Raw genomic sequence first — 19,024 nt, 5'->3', positions numbered from 1 at the left:
AACTGGAATTGTAAAAGGGTCTGACAGTTGCTCCTTATGTCAGAGAGCGTAATAAGCCTTATAGCATTGCTTAGTTTTAATGTGTACTTAAAGGCTTTTGAAAGGTGCAGTGAGGAAATCTGCCTGCAGCATTTTCAGAAAATTGAGTTTACATAGGATCATCTCTTTCATCCTCCTGTGACTCCAGTGGAGTTTGTTTTGCAAGGAAATTGAGAAAACTTGATTCAGGCAAAATTGAGGCGATGTTGCTTTATGTAAAAGCACTAGATGAGGTTATGGTAAGCTGTTTTTCAACTTCTGAGTGGATTTCTGACTACTAAGGTTTTGATGATTCTAGAAAACCAGTAGCTAAAGCCTGAAGAGCCTTTCTCCATCTTTAAAGAGCTACAAGTTTGCACTTGTCAGTTTAAAATAGAGGATGATAATCATTGTCTTCTACCCTGACATTGCAAACTATATCTCAAGTTTAACTTCAGTTAGAAAACTGTAGTTTTCTAAAGTAATTTTTTTGTAGACCGTAGAGTGCATTGAATATTAAAACTTGGTCCATTAAATTTTATTTGTCTTGAGGAGCATATTTAGCCTATGCTTTGTGATACATATGTTTACTTCCATGTCACTTGGAGATTTTGACTTCAGCTCCTAAAATGCTGCATAGGTGGTGACCTATGTAAGGAGGGGAAAAAAGCAACTTTTGCCATTTAGTGTCTTTGTATTTGGTGGAAAATTAGGACTGAAAGGCAAAAGTTGGTGTAAGAGAGAAGAGGTATGTACCTGGGCTTACTTAGGGCTGCAGTCATTTGCTGCTTCTTGAGGTTTTGTAGCAGCCAGAATTTTTCTAACTTTCAGGGAGCTGTGTACATTATGAGACATCAGATGAGTGATGGAGAGGGGTTGCTTTTCTATTTTATATCTCTGGCAATTCAATATATATATTTCTATATTTCTTCCTTTATTGAATTCTTAAAGCTTTTTGATTAGTGACTTGTATACTGGTTTAACAAAACTTAAATAGCTTTTAAAATTGCAACAAATAATTAATATGTTGTCTCAGTGCTAGACTTGATTAGTCTACTTCTTGAGTTAAAAGAACCTGTCATAATACTTGTACTTGAGGTGCTCTTCTCTCCTAGGCAAATTACTTGTAAGTCTTCCCTCATAAAATTGCATTTCATAAGTCCTGTTAGCTTTTGGTTTTGACACTGTGTGTGATCACATCCTTGGCAATTCTGGAGGTTTTCTGAGGAAGTCTCTAAGTCAAGGTGGCAGCACTTGGTGAAATTTCTGTCCTTTTAGGATGAGGAATGGAATAAGCTGTAGAGGTGTGACAGATTGACGTTTTGTCAGAATGCTGTTCTTACACAGCAGCCGTCAGATTCCCTCCAGGAGTGAGCGTGACCTCATGCATTCAGTAATTTCAGGAGGTCACTCCTGTGTTTTGAGGGATCTCACTTGCTCTCATCTCAGGGTTGCCCACAAGAAATGAGCACAAAGGCTTTTAGAGAAGCACTGGTATTTACTATTACTATTTTGGCTTTTTCTCTCTAAACTTTGCAATTGTAATATCTTTGCAGGTGGTTTGTCCAGATTGTAGTGATGATATTGCGGTGAAAAAAGACAATATTCTTGTTCGCTCATTCAAGGATGGCAAATTGTGAGTAGGAATGTACAGTTTAATAATTGAACAACATTTATACCTCAAGTGAAATGTAGTATGAGATGTGTTGGGGTAAAGTATTAATAACATCAGTAAGCTCAGTAAGTTCCTGCCAAGATTCTTCTAATGTTTGAAAAACTGTTAACAGCCTACATGGCAATGAAATTAGTCTTGAACTTTGTCGTTATAAATAATGGGATGCATAAATCTATCTGTCTTAGTTTCAATTTCATTGTTAAAATTGTGGCAAACACAGCAGTATTACGTGACTTCAAGAATGGCCTGAAACTCTTTCCTGCTGTGGTTGGAATAGAGCAGTGCTTTTCAGGGATGTGGCTGTAAGCTTATCCAGCTCCAGAAGGGTTGGTGGGGACGTGTGCATGCCTGCACGTACACCACATGCACACACAGAAATCCTCTTTCTTGTTTGAAGGTAGTAAGGCATATGTTTATCCCAGTCTAGACTGCAACTGCATCTTATCGTGCTCCTTGCAAAGCGCTGTAATGCTACTCAAAGTTGGGAAAAGGATAGAGAAATATAGAAAACCAGACTGTCTGGTATTTGTAACAAAATAAAGACCTTTGTGTTCTTAACTCACAACAATAGAATTCTTTTTCTAGATTTGAGTTTTTATTTCAAAAGTTGCAGCTATTTATTGTGCTTTGTTCAATTTAACAGAATGTTTCACAGGAAGGATATTGAAATATTTAACAGTTTTGTTGTGGTTTAATTACTTACTAAGTCTAGGGTATTGCATTACCATTTGATAGTTTTTTAGGCATCAGTGCACATCACCCAAAGAACACACAAAAGATGTGTGCACACAAGCACATACCCACCCCCCCCAGTCCTCCAGAGCTGCAATTCAAGTTTGCTTCCTTGGTATAGACAGTAAAAATCAGAAACAGCTTTGTTCTTTCAATTTGGAAGTCTTTAATTTCATATTGACGATTTACACTAATACTCGTTTATGTTTTAAGCAAGGCAGGGTTCTAAATTAATGTTAAATTAATGTGAGGGTTTAAAGTATTGCATATATGGGATATTCCAGAAACTACCTGTTTGTGGAAGTAGCATGCTTTCTTTAGTATGCAGTGAATGCATATAGTTTAATCAATTTAATGTAAAAGTTTTGGTTTTAATCTACTGACTAATACTGTACCAGACTAACACTGTAGAATTGTCAAGATGTACTTCATATGCCTCTTATGTTTAGTATGTTTAGTAGTGTAGTAGTATGTTTAGTAAGTGTATTATCATCTTAGTGGTAGCTTTGTATTGTATCGTTAGTTTACCTTTAAAATATTTTAATTTTTTTTAACACTTTCTAAATTATCCAGTGTTTCTGTGCCAAGAAAAGATGTCCGGGAAATCAGTGAAACTTCACCAAAGCCTGACGCTTTGTTAAAACAAGGTAAAAATAACTTTCTCTGGTAAACACTTCTGTGTATTTGCTTAGGTACATGAATTGCACTGAATCTGTGGCAGATTGATTCATGTCTTAGAGATTCTAGAATATAGGATCTTTTGTTACAGAATAATATATTGAAGGAGACTTAAGGGAAGTTAGAACTTTTTTTTTTTTAAACAAATAAAACCTAACTAAGCAAAACGCTCAAAAACATCACTCCACCTGCTTTGCACTGACTTTAAGTGTAGACATGCCAAACATGCACACATTGTTTCTATATGTAATATTTTTCCTTTTGCTTTAGAACTTTATAGGATTATTCTCACAGTAGTGCCCCTAATAGTTTGAAGTTGTCTTTACAAACTTTGAAAATCTGCAGTTGTGGGTGCATTTGAAAGTTTAAGCTTGTGTGATGAAACTCTTAGAATTAGCTTGTGATTGTTTCTCCCTCTTTACTCTCCCTGTTTAATATATACAAACTGCAGTGTAAACCTGTTGGATAGGGGTTTCCTCAATTAAATTTTCATATATGCCCTATGCAGAAGATCCTTGTTTGTGTCTGTAGACACTTACATGGTAAAAATACTAGTAATATCTGTGAGTGTCTTGATGTGCAGAAAACACTGGATAAGACAAATGAGGATAGACAACATGGAGTGGTTGTTGAGGTTCTTTGGAGTGGAATTGTTGGTTAGCAGTCTTTCCTTCTTCTCCTCTTCCCCATCACCCCTGATTACTGTTCTTTTTAATTGAAATATTTGTGCAAACTGATACTTCCTGCAGTGCTAACAAAGGCTGGTTCTTTTACAGCTTTTGACCAAGCACTTGAATTCCGTAAAAACAGAACTGTTCCTAGTAACTGGAAAACAGAATTGAAAGAAGACAGCTCCAGCAGTGAAGCTGAAGAAGAGGAAGAGGATGAAAAAGAAAAAGAGGATAACAGCAGTGAGGAAGAGGCAAGTGAAGTTAGTAAAGGGCATAGATACACAGCTGATCAAAATTAGCAGGGACATATATATTTAAGTGGGCCTTTTTTAACTTTACGGGGCATGTAACATGCTAACACAGGCAACACTGTTAATATAGGCATTGTTGAATAATTTACTCTTTCCCTGGTCTGTTGAAGAATTCACTACAAGCTGCTTCACTACAAGCTGTCTCTCTGGCTGCCCTGAGTAAAGAAGGAGAGGAACTTTCAATCAAGGCATTAGCCCATGCACTCCACTTCCACTTTTCTTCTCTTTTTTGTTCTGCAAGTATGGAGTCCCCATGCTTGGTTTTCTGATCTGCTCCTGTACTGACTCTAGAGATTCTGAGAAAGTGTAAATGCTTTTAAGAGGCATGCACTCTAAGTTTTCCATATTAGCACACTTTCTTAAAAACTTACTTTGTTCTCTACTGGAAAAATTAGTAAGGAGTATTCATTCACTTGCCATTCTGGCACCTCTCTGAATTATCAAATTAAAGAAGTAGGAGTACCCTTCAGGCATTGGACTGTATATTAGGAAAGGAGTGTTTTATTCAGCTTCTTCATCACCTTTACCTTATTTCCTCTTATATTTAAAAAGAATACATTCCTTCTTCAAAACTTGATTGGGTTTCCTGAAGGTTTTGTTCAGTGACACCTGTCACCCCCTCCACTAAATGCTCTGTAAGACTAATGTCTTTTGGTAAGTTTTTTCTTGTTGTGAGGAACAGGAGAAACCCAAGTAGCTGCTCATGATCCATTTTCCATGATCCAGCAGATGCTGGTAAAAGTCCTTACCTGCTATGAGAGATCAAATAATAAAGAAAAGAATTATGCAGTTTTGGAGTTTTATTCCACCCAAGTAATTTGTTCTCCATGGCCTGTGGAATATGAATGCTCTTAACTAGGCTTTTATCTGTACTACATCTAGGGCTGCACTATCACCTTGTCAGAGAGGAATGGGGCTAGATGTGCTGATTTCTGGTGCCCCTACCCTATGAAAAGGATCTCTGATATATTGGTTGAAGTTCTCTACCCAGCCTGTCCTTGCCCATCAAAGCTGCCTGCGCTGAGCTCTGCTGGTACACTGGGTGTCAGATGTCCATCATGTAATGCCCCTTGCAGAGAATTGCGTCTTGCATTGCCTTTGCAAGACTGGAGTATTTTCATTGCAATTCTGTTGATAGTTATACCTGAAGGGCAACTGTTTCAACATATTCTGAATACTGGTTCCTAATTTTTTTGCCTGTTTGCTGTGATATCCAAGTGCATTTAATGGGTAAGAGGAAGTACAGAATAAGAAAAAACCCTACTCTCTGATGATAGTTACAGCCTTTCCTGACCTTATTTTCAGCTGTACATCTCTTTATTAAAAAGATTAAGTAGATGTTGGAGGGTTTGGGTTTTTTTTTGTGAGTGTGTTTGTTTTTCCCAGTTCTGTTTAGTAATGATACTCTGTTTCTGTTGTTTTCTCAGCTGTCTTAGTATAACTTTAAAAACAGTGTGTTTTTTCCCCTTGCTTAAGGGTAGGTGAAGCTTTAATATTTAGTACAAGGAGACTGTTGAAGAATGGAAATAGTAAACATGGAATGCAAATACACTAAAGAAAAACAATATAGTTTTGATTACTGAATAACTAGTTATTTTTGGAAACTCTACAAGTAGTATTAAAAATTAATCAACTCATATTTGGTGTACAGTTCTGCAGTAGCTCAGTCATCGAAATTTCTTCTGAATTTGATATATTGATATCTTACTGCTACTAGTAGTGATGAGCCCCATTTCCAAAAGAAATTATGAGGTGTTATAAAGTAAGCCGTTGTGCTTTGTTATGAAACTCCACTGTTTATTAATCTAAGTAAATCTAATACCAAAGTTTATTAGTGCAATGAACTGAACTTCCAAAATATCCATTGTTATTTCAGTTCTGGGATTGATCCTGCTCAGCACGCGCTCAGCTGGTGCCCCATGGCAGTTCGCATGCAGTGCCATTGGCTGCGGTTTGCCAGTGCAGTGGATTAGAACTCCTAAGAAAGTGCAAGCACCATTTGCTCTTTGACTTCATCTCTGAAAGTGACGTAGTCTATCCAGGAGCCAAGGAGTCACTTAACTGCAGTAGAAATAGAGCTGAGATTTCTGATAGAATCTCTTGGTCATTAATAGCATTGTCTCCCAGACTTTCTGCATAAATGGATGAAATTGAGAACACATCTTGATCTATAGTATCACTTATGATACTTCAATGATCAGTCAAAAAATCCGATTTCCATGTATGTTTACAGTCAATGTTTTATATATTTTGAAACACTGAAGTTCATAAAACTGGTTTCATGTGGCATAGCACTGAGAGCATGTATCTCTCTGTGCTGTATCCTGTTGCTGACTACAGTGAAACAAACTTAAATATTTCAACCTAAATTATCACTGCCCTATGCTACTTAATGAAGGACTGTAACTCAAAATGGTGACATTTTTCTTGCGTGCATTGCTTTCAACAGGAGGAAATAGAGCCGTTTCCTGAAGAACGAGAGAACTTTCTTCAGCAGTTGTACAAGTTCATGGAAGACAGAGGTAGGCATTTTAATTAGCAGTACTTTGAAAAGTTGAGTCTATAAACTAGTAGGGCTTTGTAGTACAGTTTTGGAAACAGGGGAAGCATACTTACACCTTCTGACTTCCCTACTGTTAGGAAGATATGAGTGTCACTTGATTCATTTCCTAAAATGCAGTCCCATATTTCTGCTTTCAGAAATAAATGGATATATATAAATATATATCCTATTATGTTTTGCATATATTGTACTGTATTTGCTATAGTGTACTTAGAGTGTGTATAATCAGACATTTAATGCTCTGAATCATATTAATTTATATTTTCAGTTTAATAACTTTAAAATACCGACCCACACACCTTTTAGGTCATGGAAAAATGCATTTAGTTTGTGCTAATTTTCTTTTGTGAATCCTGATCACTTAAGTGCGTGAACATTATCTGTAGATTGAGATGTTTTTAAAAGCCAGTACCATTCATTATGTTAAAATTTTACCAGGTGTTTATATACTGCAAGAAAAGTGCAGTTTCTCTAGAGGCAGAGTATCTATATTTAAATTACTATTATAACTGGTTAAATAAGTATCTTCTGTAATGCCATATGAAATGAGTTAAACTGTTCATGAGAGATGGTGATAGCTACTGCTAATACAGTAGCATAGGAAGTTTCAGCTCTTGAAGCATTGTGGGATTGCTCCTGGTGAGGGTTGGGTTGGGGTTTTTTTGTATCAGTGAAAGGACTATTGTATTTTTAGATGGAATTGTTTCAGTGGGTGAAATAAAAATATGTGTAATATAGTTAGCAAGAAAATTTGCATCATTTCTGCATGTTTGGTAATGTAGGGAAGAATGTATATGTATATGCATTAAATAACATAACCCATTTTCCCTCTAGTTCAGTAAATGAGACTCTAGAGTTTTAGTTTCGTGAAAAGGACCAGATGCAGGAGGTGGGGTTTAAAATAATGTGTTTAATAATAGTGCATATGATGTAAATTTATTTATTCTGGAAAAAATACTTCAAAACACCCTAACAACTGTCTTTGTTACCCAGGGACTCCTATTAACAAGCGACCTGTATTAGGATACAGAAATTTGAATCTCTTCAAATTATTCAGACTTGTACACAAGCTTGGAGGATTTGATAACGTGAGTATTAGTATGATGAGTACTCCAGAGCCATAAAACCTGAAGATGCTGTTCATTATTGTGAAATAATTTTTTACTCTGTGAAATACTGATAAATAACACAGGACCTTTAGGTGTATAAAAGTTTTCTATTATGGCTGCATAAGACACTTGTAGCTCTAAAAACCTGCTTTAGCATGAAACAGAACTAGTTAGATGGTAAATAAATTACACATCTACCCAGCATATTTAATTATTACTGCATAAAACCAGCCAGGGTGTGTGTTTTTGTAATATTTCAAGAAACATTTGTCTGATAAAGTTGTTACCTCAAAGTGAAAGGAGTCACCGCTCAGTAAAATCTCAATGACAACCAATTTAGTGGCCTGATGTGAGGCCCTTAATTTCTATTTATTCTGGGCAGTGTAAAGATGAATTTGCTGACTCGGATTAGTGAGAGGAGTAATTGAAACATATTGAATTCACGGCCAAGCAGATTCTGTGTGTGCTTTGAACTGCTCCCCATGAATGTAGCCTGACAGCTGAGGAGGTCTATTTGTGCAGTGACACCTTTCTGACAGACAAGACAGGATGTGGTACCTGGGTATTGCAGTACATCTGCTTTACCTTCACAAATGGTTAGAAATGGGCACATCACGGGACTTTGTCACCAAAGGGCACATTAAGGACGTAGTGAAAGAGTGGCAGGCACTATGTCTGATGCAGTACTAGCAGGGCTCGGTATTGTTAATGCTTTGACTTATTTTTTCTTTCCAATTTAATTAAAATTCTAGCTTTGATAGTTCAGAATTACTTTAAATATAAAATAAAAATGATATACCAAATTTCTGGTAGTTATATTTTCTTTCCTCTGTTTTATTGCCACCTGGAGAGGAAAGCCTGCTGTGGCTTGTTGCATTGCAGAAATGTTAAATTGCTTAAAGTAATTACGTTAGACTGCAGTTTGCATTATGGTGAAATACTGTGTCTGTGATAAATAGTAATTTTATAGATCAGAGGAAATTACTTACATTTATTTTCTGAAACTGTAAACTTTGTCAATTTAGGGTTTTTTTGTCAGTGAATTACTTCAAAAACAATGATTTCATTGTCTTTAACAGATTGAAAGTGGAGCGGTGTGGAAGCAAGTTTATCAAGATCTTGGAATCCCTGTATTAAATTCAGCTGCAGGATATAATGTTAAATGTGCATACAGAAAGTAAGTAATAAAGCCATGAAGTTTATGCTAAAACCACAGTGAATTGAAGTGATCCTCTGCTAGGGGTGGTACACATAAAGTCCTTAACTCTTTGGTTATAATACAGTTTTTAAGGCTTTAAACCTACTGCCCATGTTTAGCTTCTCTAGATGGGATTTTCCTTTTTGAGTCAAACTTGCTTATCACAAATGACTTATTGTTTTTTTTTAGATATCTCTATGGTTTTGAAGAGTATTGTACATCAGCTAACATTGAATTTCAAATGGCATTGCCAGAGAAAGTGACGAACAAGCCTTGTAAAGATTGTGAAAAAGAAAAAGAATTGAAGACACGTGAAGAACCAGAGCAGGATGCAAAAGAGATAAAGGTGGACAAGGACGAGCGCAAGCAGGAAGAAGTAGCAGTAGTACAAGAAGAAAAAAAGTCAGCTGAGAATGATAATGAAAGTAAAGAAAATGATAAGCCTTCTGTTCTGGTAATATATTTTAAAGTTTGTCTTATATCTTGCTTATAAAGTCAGTTGATGTGTTAATAACTATGAATTAATATAAAGATTGAACTTTCTGAGGTGGATTTAAAATAAGACAAAAACTTGCTGTAGACTAATTCAGAACAAGACAGTTGTTCTGACAGCTATATTTACCCTAGGTGCGTGTTTTAGGGGGTCATGATGTCCAGATGTCTGACTTGTTAGAAAACAGCTCCAACATTCCACTTGTTTGAGGGCCTCTTGGGTAAAAGGGAGACTATTTAGTGTACAGCTTTATCCTTATCTGGGTAGTGCATGCTCACAGCTATATTGCTGATATTTTCATTATGCATTTAGCTTTGCTTGTAAGCCCTCATAAATACTGCTGTTACTTCTGTGTTCCAGTGAATCCAGTGAAGCTCTACAAAGACCTTGGACATACTGTGTACATATGGTCTAATATAGTTTAGTGGTCCAGAGAGACAAACGTTTATAGCTTTTCAAAATCCACTGTTGATTCAGTGGCTTTAGCAAAGGAAGTTCAGGGCCATAAACTGATGTGCTGCACTCTACAGGCCTTGGAGGCTTTGTGGCTCCTCAAGTCAGTTTGCAACACAGCTGTAATACTTCTGCATATAAGTGGCAGCCAGCCCTGGTCTGTGTGCTGGTATTCTCTGGGAGGAATGCCAGACAGGCCAGTACTGGTATTTCTGCATCCCAAGTGGAAATGTGCTTTGTGAAGTGTTTGTCTTGGGGATTGCTTTGCAGTCTAAGTGTAAGAGCTTCGTGCCTTTATCATTGTGATAAAAGAAGCCAGGACACTGGCTGCAACTTTGAACTGTTAGGTTTAGCTTAAGACTTCTAAAAGGGAAAGTAGCAGAGATGCTGTAATTCTAGGACAAGCCCAACACTGTAGCATTGTTTTGCTCTTATGACTTCAGTGTGTTTTGTCTGTCTTTTTTTAAATCCTTTGTTTTCACCTTGTGAGTTAATGAAAGGTTTTGTTATCCTAGGGAAACAAAAAAAATTTGCCAGATTCTCTGCTTGCTCAGCCTGATCAAGAAAAGGACTTAAATGTAATCAAAACTGAAGAGGAAATCAAACTGGAAGATAAAGAGGAGGAGAAGATGAAAGAAATGGAAAATCCTACAGTAAATGCAGATGCTGAAGAAAAAGAAAAATCAGGGTAAGTTATGCTGTTTCTAATCAGATGAGATGTTTTTAAAATTTTACTTTTGTCATTTGAACTTCAAATCAGATATAATGTTGTTAATTAGACTTGTATCTTCCAGAGACCAGTGCATTTATTACTTTGTCATGGTTAGGCCATTAAAGATCATCTATCCATGTTTAAAAGAAAAGGTGGCTTAAGTTTTACAGGTTCCAGGCCTGAATGTAAGCTGAATGAGAACAGAATATATAAAAGCGTAGGTGACTATTTGATTTAATACAAAAATATTGGAGTCATTGCCAGGAGTATTTTTATACTTGATTTTGTTACAAGTATGTGGCAAACTTGTGGTTTCCAGCTTTTGCTTTTGGACAGTTGTGTGTAACATGGGAAAAGATGGAAGTACCTTGCATTGCTCAGTTAACAGCCTTGCTATTGAATTGGCCTGGTACTGGCAGGAATCTCTTGTGCAGATCTTCAGACAGGTGTTTTGAAAGTAGGATATGGAGATAATAGGGATGCTCAGGGCCATCTAATCAATGAGTGTGTGTGAGTAATTTGGTTCATGGAATGGACAGATTTTCCTGTTTCAGGGCAGGAAAATCTCACTAGTGTTTTTCAGCAGCCACACAGAAAAAATACAACCAGAATATAGTCCTCATTAATCCCAGTGTGTTAACAGTTCGTATTCTTCTTTAATCATATTACTATTAAAACCCTCATATAGTATGATTTCTAGTGTTAAGGACACAAAAATTACCCTTAGAGATCAGATAGATCTCTTTCAACACAGTATTTGTCTTCAATAAAACCCAGTAACAGATGCTTAAGTGAGAAGCTGTTACAAAAGGGAAAACAGATAATGACACCTCCTTATACTTTCATCAGGGATATATCAGGGATGTTTTGTTGGGGTTTTTTTGTAGTTAATACCATCTGTTGCTTGACCAGTAATTCCTTTGTTCATTCCAGCAATTTTGTTGTTTAGTAGATCAGCTGTCTTGATCTTCTGTCTAAATATAATTTGCTCTTAATACTTTTTCTGACCCATTAAAAGTTGTGGCCAGAATGTCATAGTTTAGTATATTGATTTCTGATTCATTGGTAGTAGTTATTTTATTTTATTTTATTTTTAGATTTTGAATTTTTTAGTGGATTCTGGAAGAATCCTTTTGTGAAATGTTTTTGTACTCCTGAATATTTTCAGTGAGATTTTGTTGGCAATTTCTGTAACTCAGAAATGCAGAATACAGAAAAAACAAGTTTACCTGAACTCAATTTAATATCCTTTTCTTTATGGATGTGATTTTGTTTGTATCCTATGTAAACTTTTCTTTTTTAAAATACTAACTGCTGGACTTTGTTGCATTTGCTGTTTTTAATGTGAACTAGATAAGTTGTGCTTCAACAGGTTTGCCCTGCTTCAACAGATTTTCACAATTATTAAAGACTGATTTTACGATGTTGCTTTCAAAATAAAGAACTAAATAGATGGAAAACTTTACAATGCTTAGAGAGTAGCAGTTTTTAAAGTTCACTAAATAGCGTATTTGCATGTCTGTGTGTGTGTGATGTTATATTTATTTATGTACTTGAAAAGTATGGTGGCTTCATGCTTACCATGCTGCAGTAGTAAATGGTACATGAAAAGTTAGAAGCTGCATTTGCTTTTCAGTAATCCTTTATTTTTATTTTTTTTAAGTTGGAGTGTTTTTAATCCAAATTCATGTCAATTTGCATTATTTATGACAAAAAAAGTTATGAGTTTTTTTGCTCCTAGTTTTTTATTTATGAAAACAACAAAAATCTGTAGAGAATACCTGTTTCCTTTTAAGTTTTCCCAATTCACCTGATAGCAATTGAGTGGATTCTTTTCCCTCTGTTCCTCCTTACTCATCCCAGTGGAAAACTCTTCCAAATAGTATCTTGCTATTATGACTCATGGAAGATTGTTACGAGTTGCTTAGAATAGAGAGCATAATTCTAAAAAGAGGTGTAGGTGGTGATGTGGTCATTGCTGGGAGGTATGCTGTGTTTGAAGGAATAATTTAAATTACAGAAATGGAACACTTACGGTGGATAATTGTAAGTATTTATAAGCAGTGTTACTGTAGTAGCTCTGTTAGCAGGATTACTTTTCTCTCCTACCCTCTCAGATTGATAGGCAGTACAAAATGCACTTGTATCAGCTTTAAAGAGCTTTCTAAAATGTCACTGTCATCCTAAAGGGTAAATAATGTTTTTAGCATTTATGCCATAAAGGCTTAAAGGAATTTTATGGAGCATTGTATTAGATGTTGTACTTCCCTATATTCAACTTCATGGATTAGAAGCAGCGGAACTTTTACAAAGGTGGAAATGCTGTGGTTGGAGTTCTTTGTTGAACTGAAATGCAGAATTAAAATAGGCATTTTTTAGGTAGAAAACTAATTACACACACCAATACCTGAAATATAATCAAAACAGACAGGTGTGAAATTCAGACTGATATTTTGTTACTTGGTGTATTTAAAATGTCTTTTTGGAATGTTTCTAAAGTTATGGACCATTTGTCCTTCACAGTCCTAACAAAATAGCTAAACAAATTAAATCCAGCGTTATATTGGGCAGACTTGTAGAGTTTTCTATTTACATTTATATCTGTAGGACTTTGGACATCTTTATGTAGCTTATTTGTCTATAGACACAAGGAACCATGAGGATAGAAAAACTTCGGGGTTTCTTCTTGAGGACTTTCTTTTATGGGAGGACTGGATGTAACTCCCAGCTTCCAGATCTCAGGAAATACTACTGGTGGCCAGGGTTGTTTATTTTCTACAAGTTTTGTTTCTTTGTGCAATCCTCTATATCTCAAACCTTTGAGATTGCTACCACTTGAATTGTATGGTCCCATCTACACAGACTTCAACAAAATGATGAAGAGGAAGAAAGGCTGAACTTTCTCTTCCTTTCTTCCCTGGAGTGCCAGTGTCTTGCCTGCTTGTGTATCTCTGAACGCTGAGAGCAGAGATTCAAAGGCACCTTGCCCTTTATTCTGTACATGCTTTTCTTGTTCACTTTTTGGTTTCATGTTTTGTTTTTCCTGTGGCTAGTGGAAGATACCTGTGCTAGATACAGGTTGTACAACTTGTGGTCATTAAAACGAGTTTAAAAAGAGCCAGTAATGTGTTACATTGCATGTGTCTATCCCAGAGGGTCCTTTACAAAACTGACTTTGTAAATCATCTTTTCCATAACATCAAAAAAAGTAGTTATACTTGGCCAATGAATAAACATGAAAGTTCAAAATCCTTCTTCTTTAAAAGTTCCTACAAATTTCATGTTGTGGATCTTCAAATATAGCATTGCATAGTTCATGTGCTGTTTTCTTTGTAGCATGCAATAATATTAACAGTTTTAGCTTGTTGAGCACTTGGATCCAAGTCAACAAATTGAGAACCAAGGTGTTTTTCTACACAATGAACAGCGTAGATAATTGAATAAGTTTCAAAGACGTTGAGGCCAGGAGCCTAGTGGAGTTTTTAGAAGGTGTGGGTTTTTTTAGTACAGGCTAATAAAATGAAAGGTAAATATTTAAATATTTTATAGCAGGTGCAGTTTGGAAACTGAAGTGTAGGTTAATTGTTATATAACCAATATTAGTAAGAATATTCTTTTTCCCCCCAAATAGTTAATTCAACTCCAAATTTCTGTATTGGTTTTGGAGTTTTTATTGAGAAATTTTTTTTGGTTGGCTTTGTGTTTTATTTTCGTTTTAACATTTTGCTCTAAGGCACCTGGGACAGACCACTGTCAAGAACTGCATACTGAAATGAAAGGTTAAATACTGAGAATCTGGTAATTTTTGCTTTTCAACAAAAACTGGCAGCAGACTTGTATATAGGTAGTATTTGGGTTTTTGAGGTGCCCAGGCAAAATTTTTTTAAGAATTCCAGCTGGAGTACATAGACATTGCAAGAATTGTTCTTGTATTTTCCTTCTTGTGGCTGAGGTGCTACTTTACCATCAGGAAGGGCTGCCATCACTGGATCTTACCTTGTTCTTGCTCATCAGGCTGTTATTTGTACAAGTCCTCCTTTGGCCTTGGGAAGCTTCTTGAACTTACTTGTTTCTTGTTCTTGAACATGGTTTCATTTTTTATTTTCTCCAAGGAATGCATTACAAATGTCTTTCAGGAATGCTTTAGAAACCTAAACACTTTTGGTTGTCTGATACTGATGGTTTAGGTCTGTATGATGTGGTTTTCTGGCAGCTGGTACTGCCATATTTTAACAGTATCACAAGGTGAAAATGCTAAACATTTAGTCTATGGTTTAATTCTGTTCAGGACTATCAGCCATTCATGCATGTGCAAGGGAAAAAAATCTTAATCCTATAGCTGTTACATACATCTTTCATGTGGTAGTAACATTTCCCCTCATATAAGCAGTAGGTGGAAACTGGGATTCCTAAAAGCAGTAACTGAAAACTAAGTAAAGGTGGGCATTGTTTCATGTAAAGGATTTTACTAGGGTTTATTGCCCCTTTGTGGTAAGAAGACTACCTGCTGTGCCTGTGCTGCTGCTGAAACTTTTTGTACAAGAGTTAAAATTTCTGATAACACCTATTAGGGATTTTCTGAAAGCAGTTTACAATGGGCTTACATAATAGTCAGAAGCACCATTTCACATACGGGAGAAAGAGATTGTTAGAGGGAATGTTTTCTTCAGTTCCTTATCTATTGAAATGACACATCATTGTGGTGGTGAATCTGAAATAGTAGCAAGAAGGTTAGAATCTTCTGGAGTGTAGAATATTTGATATAAAAGGCATATCTCTTAGCTTCTGAAGAGTTGAGAACTGTATATTGAGATAGCTTTCTCCAGTTTGATTCAAGTTTATGTGGAATTGATTAGCTTGGGAAAATGGAGAGCAATGTGTCATGCTCAGTGATTGTGTAGTGTAAACATATGCTCCGAATCTTAGATTGTTGGTGTGTATGCAAAAGAAAAATGCTTATAAGAACTATACTTAGTAGTTTTATCTATAATAATTTATTTCAATGCTCTTATTTGTGATGTGTGTTCTATTTATGTATTTCAGCTGTCTTTGTATGAGGAAAGAGGTTCTTGCTTAGTTGTGTTTTCAGAAAGTCTAACTGATTTTTTTTTCTTAATATAGAACACAGACTGATACATACATACATACATACATGCAATGATTACTTTTGATACAGCAATAAGCTGCAAATGACAATCATAAAGTGTAGAGTGGTGGTGTAAAGGTACTGGCCTTTGTATTGAATGGAAGGAGGACATCTGATTTGGGAAATGTGGTTGTGCCATCATATTTTACATAGCAAATGGTCACTGTGCAGGTTATTAACCATGGTGGCTGTCACTGAGGCTTACATGTGTGGGAGAGTCTTTAAACATTCATCAGATACTGGATGCTTCCAAGGTGAACATGAACCAGTGCTGTAAATACAGGAAGGGCTGTGCTCTTCAGTCAGACTTTGAAATCACCCTTTATCCTTTTGAGGAATGTTTCAACACGTGTCTGAACAATGAGAGGTGATAACATGAGGTCCTCTCACCTGGCTGTGACAGCAGAGGAACACACTGATTACACACTACATGCTTCCATGATTGAAGTGTTTTGTACTACACTCAGCTCAGGTGTGACTCACATCAAAGTAGTGCCTTCCCCTTCCCTTGGCACAAGGAACCCTAATTGCATTTATTCCAACTTTCTGTGTGCAGACAGAAGTCCCTGGACTTCTATTGTCAGATTTTCTTTGTAGCTTCAGAGGTGCTGTGGTTTAACCCAGCTGGCAGTTGTGTACCTTGCAACCACTTGCTCACTTTCTTCCCACACTGGTACATCTAAAACAGAGCACTGTGCTACCAAGGAGAAACAAACACTATCCCAGACAAAACCAGGACAAGAGGGAAGACAAATACTGGTGATTTTTTGGGATGTGTTAGTTTCTGTAATTAAAGATGAGATTCTGTTATCATGGCATGAGTAAAGGTCCTAATGATCTCCCTGCCTTAAAACTTAAGGTCACCTTAATACATCTATGATTGACAGTGTGAAGATAGACTGAAGATCTTTCAGCTCTGTATTATGAGATGTAGAGGTTAAATTATGCTCTAGGATGAGAAAAAGGAAAAAAATAAGCAGGAAACAAAAATAGAAGCTAATTCCTAAACTTGAAGTGTCAATTATACTAAAGTTTATTTCTGCTAGTGACTCAATTAACTCTAATGACTTAATTGAGCCAATAATTGAAATAATCTTGCTTCCTCAAATTTTAGAATAACTCCTGAAAAATAATCTTGCATGTGCCATCTCACCTGCTGTGTGTACAAGTTTGGTGTGTCAGGGGAAGTGTATTGGAGAAGGGTTAGGTTTGCTGCAAAACAGGAATCCTAGGAGGCAGACACAATGTTCCAAATCACACTCCATCTCATAGGTCCACCTGGGCTTTGTTACAGCTCGTGTTTAGTGTCAGAGAATGTGGGTTGAAACAGATTTGCATGATGTTACATTTTCTTGAGTGGTGTAAGAGCAGCAGTTTCATTTATTAACTACATCTGGTTGTTAATACGCTTAATTATGGGCTTGTTGGTGTTAAATCTTTATATTGACTGAGAATGACCTGTTATGTGTGTGAGTTTAGCCTTTTGAGGATTTTGCACTGTATTTTGAAACTAACGATAAGCAATATTTGTATGATCTAAACATTTTAATGGTTTTACTTTATTAACGAATAATTTTGCATTTTAATTCATTCATTTCTTGCTTCTGAAGGTTTGTTCCCAATCCTTGTGAGATGGGGTGGGGATATTCTTTTTAGTCTGCGATTCTAATTTGAAATGCTTTTAAGTCCTGCTGAGCTTTCTGGTAGTGCTTTGGATTCTGGAACAGAGTGACACTTGTATTGTTGTGTCTCCTGTACACTGTGTATGCACATCTGCTGCTGCCTTGTTTCATCAGCTGCTGCTTGGGTTGTTCAAATTGTTGCAGCTTTGTGATAGATATGGCTTGGTACTGGTTTTAAGTTGACAATTACTGTCTGCTGCCAAGAGGTTTGTTTGTTTTTTCTTTATTTTTTTTTTGCCTTTTCTCTATGCCCTCCCCCCAAATGGGATTTTGACTGAACAGGTTTGAAGAAAATCCAATGATCTCATGCATATATACATGGACTAATGAAGTTATGACTGTGCATACTGGATGACTACAATCACAATTTTCTCTTAGAAACCTCAGTTTTGTGGCAGTCATGGCTTCTCCTTTGTCTGCACTGCCAGATTTGAACTATTTATGGCATTATAAGACAATATCTTCCTTGCAACCACTGGTATGTGTTCTTGGGTTTTGTGTTGGGGTTTTTTGGCTTGGTTGGTTTTTTGTTCCAGGAGCTATATGTGTGTTGGTTTTTTTCTGCTCCAAAATTATGAACATTCTTTGCTTCTGTTTGGTTTCCTAAAATCTTGAGCTTATGATTGCTAACCAAGTCACACCTTGGAACACTTTTTAATTGCAGCCATCTCTGCTTCCATTTTGCTTTTGCTTCCTGACATGCCCTCCACCTGTGTTCAGCCTGCTATTCACATCTCCTTGACCATCCAAGTTACTCAGCTTCACAGTGATAGTTTTACACATCTCTTCCAGAAAGTACCAATTTCTGCTATTTTCATGGAGTCTTTGTAGGATACGTTGGGACACCAAGAGAACCATAGGGTGATTAAGATGAGAGAGACTCTAAATTTGTTCAACTTTTGAAAAGCCACTGGCACCATAATTGCCAGTGTCTGGAAAATCCTGACTCTCCAGCACAGGCGTACTTTACTTTGCAGACAGCATTCAAGGATTGTGCCCCTAGATCTTGGAAGAAAAAAAAAAAGGCAAAATTTGGTTCACTGCAATTTTGAAGTATACTTAGTAATGGAAAATCACAAGCTCATCTTGTTCTTGGAGCACTGGTGGCTCTGCTTCTGATCCCATTTTTTGAAGCTTTTGTGTAATACCTGTTGAACTGAAATTGGCTAGGAGTTTTTGTTTAGTGCAGTATAACTTTAAATGGTTTAAATTACTAGTTGGTGCTTTTTGTTGTTAGCTGTGGAATTCTATTCAGGAATTTTTCATCTGAATCTTTGGGCACCTTTTTGCCTGATTTCCTTGGAAAGTAAATTCTGCCATAAATGAGCTTTCAAAGCTTGTTTATTCACGTTGCATTTTTAACTCTGGTGGTTTTAACTTCACTAGCAAGGTAGTTCACTGGAAGCATATAGTTCTATCTACCTATCTGGAAGGCTAAGACTGTGTGTATTTATACATATACATACATGCATATATACATACACATAAAAAAAATAAAATTGAAGTCTTGACCTTCTAGAATTAAACTGTATAGTCCATGCAATATATACCTGAATAGATATGTCTTCTCTGACTTGGTGTAC

General features: G+C 36.3%; 1 protein-coding gene across 2 annotated transcripts in view; it reads left to right on the top strand.

Moving 5' to 3' along the window:
* The window catches only part of ARID4B (AT-rich interaction domain 4B), an 85,457-nt gene that overhangs the window by 46,961 nt on the left and 19,472 nt on the right, over window positions 1-19,024 (top strand). For both annotated transcript variants that reach the window (XM_083857982.1, XM_083857981.1), the window contains exons 9-16: window positions 1,575-1,654; window positions 2,999-3,072; window positions 3,880-4,025; window positions 6,535-6,607; window positions 7,642-7,736; window positions 8,837-8,934; window positions 9,145-9,409; window positions 10,417-10,589. In XM_083857982.1, the coding sequence (XP_083714108.1) occupies window positions 1,575-1,654; window positions 2,999-3,072; window positions 3,880-4,025; window positions 6,535-6,607; window positions 7,642-7,736; window positions 8,837-8,934; window positions 9,145-9,409; window positions 10,417-10,589 (1,004 nt within the window). The remainder of the gene's footprint in view (window positions 1-1,574; window positions 1,655-2,998; window positions 3,073-3,879; window positions 4,026-6,534; window positions 6,608-7,641; window positions 7,737-8,836; window positions 8,935-9,144; window positions 9,410-10,416; window positions 10,590-19,024) is intronic.

Source organism: Zosterops lateralis (genome assembly GCF_965231275.1).
Source record: "Zosterops lateralis genome assembly, chromosome: 3".
NCBI lineage: Eukaryota > Metazoa > Chordata > Aves > Passeriformes > Zosteropidae > Zosterops > Zosterops lateralis.
The sequence above is the reverse complement of the archived record's forward strand: the minus strand, read 5'-3'. Positions and strand labels throughout refer to the sequence as shown.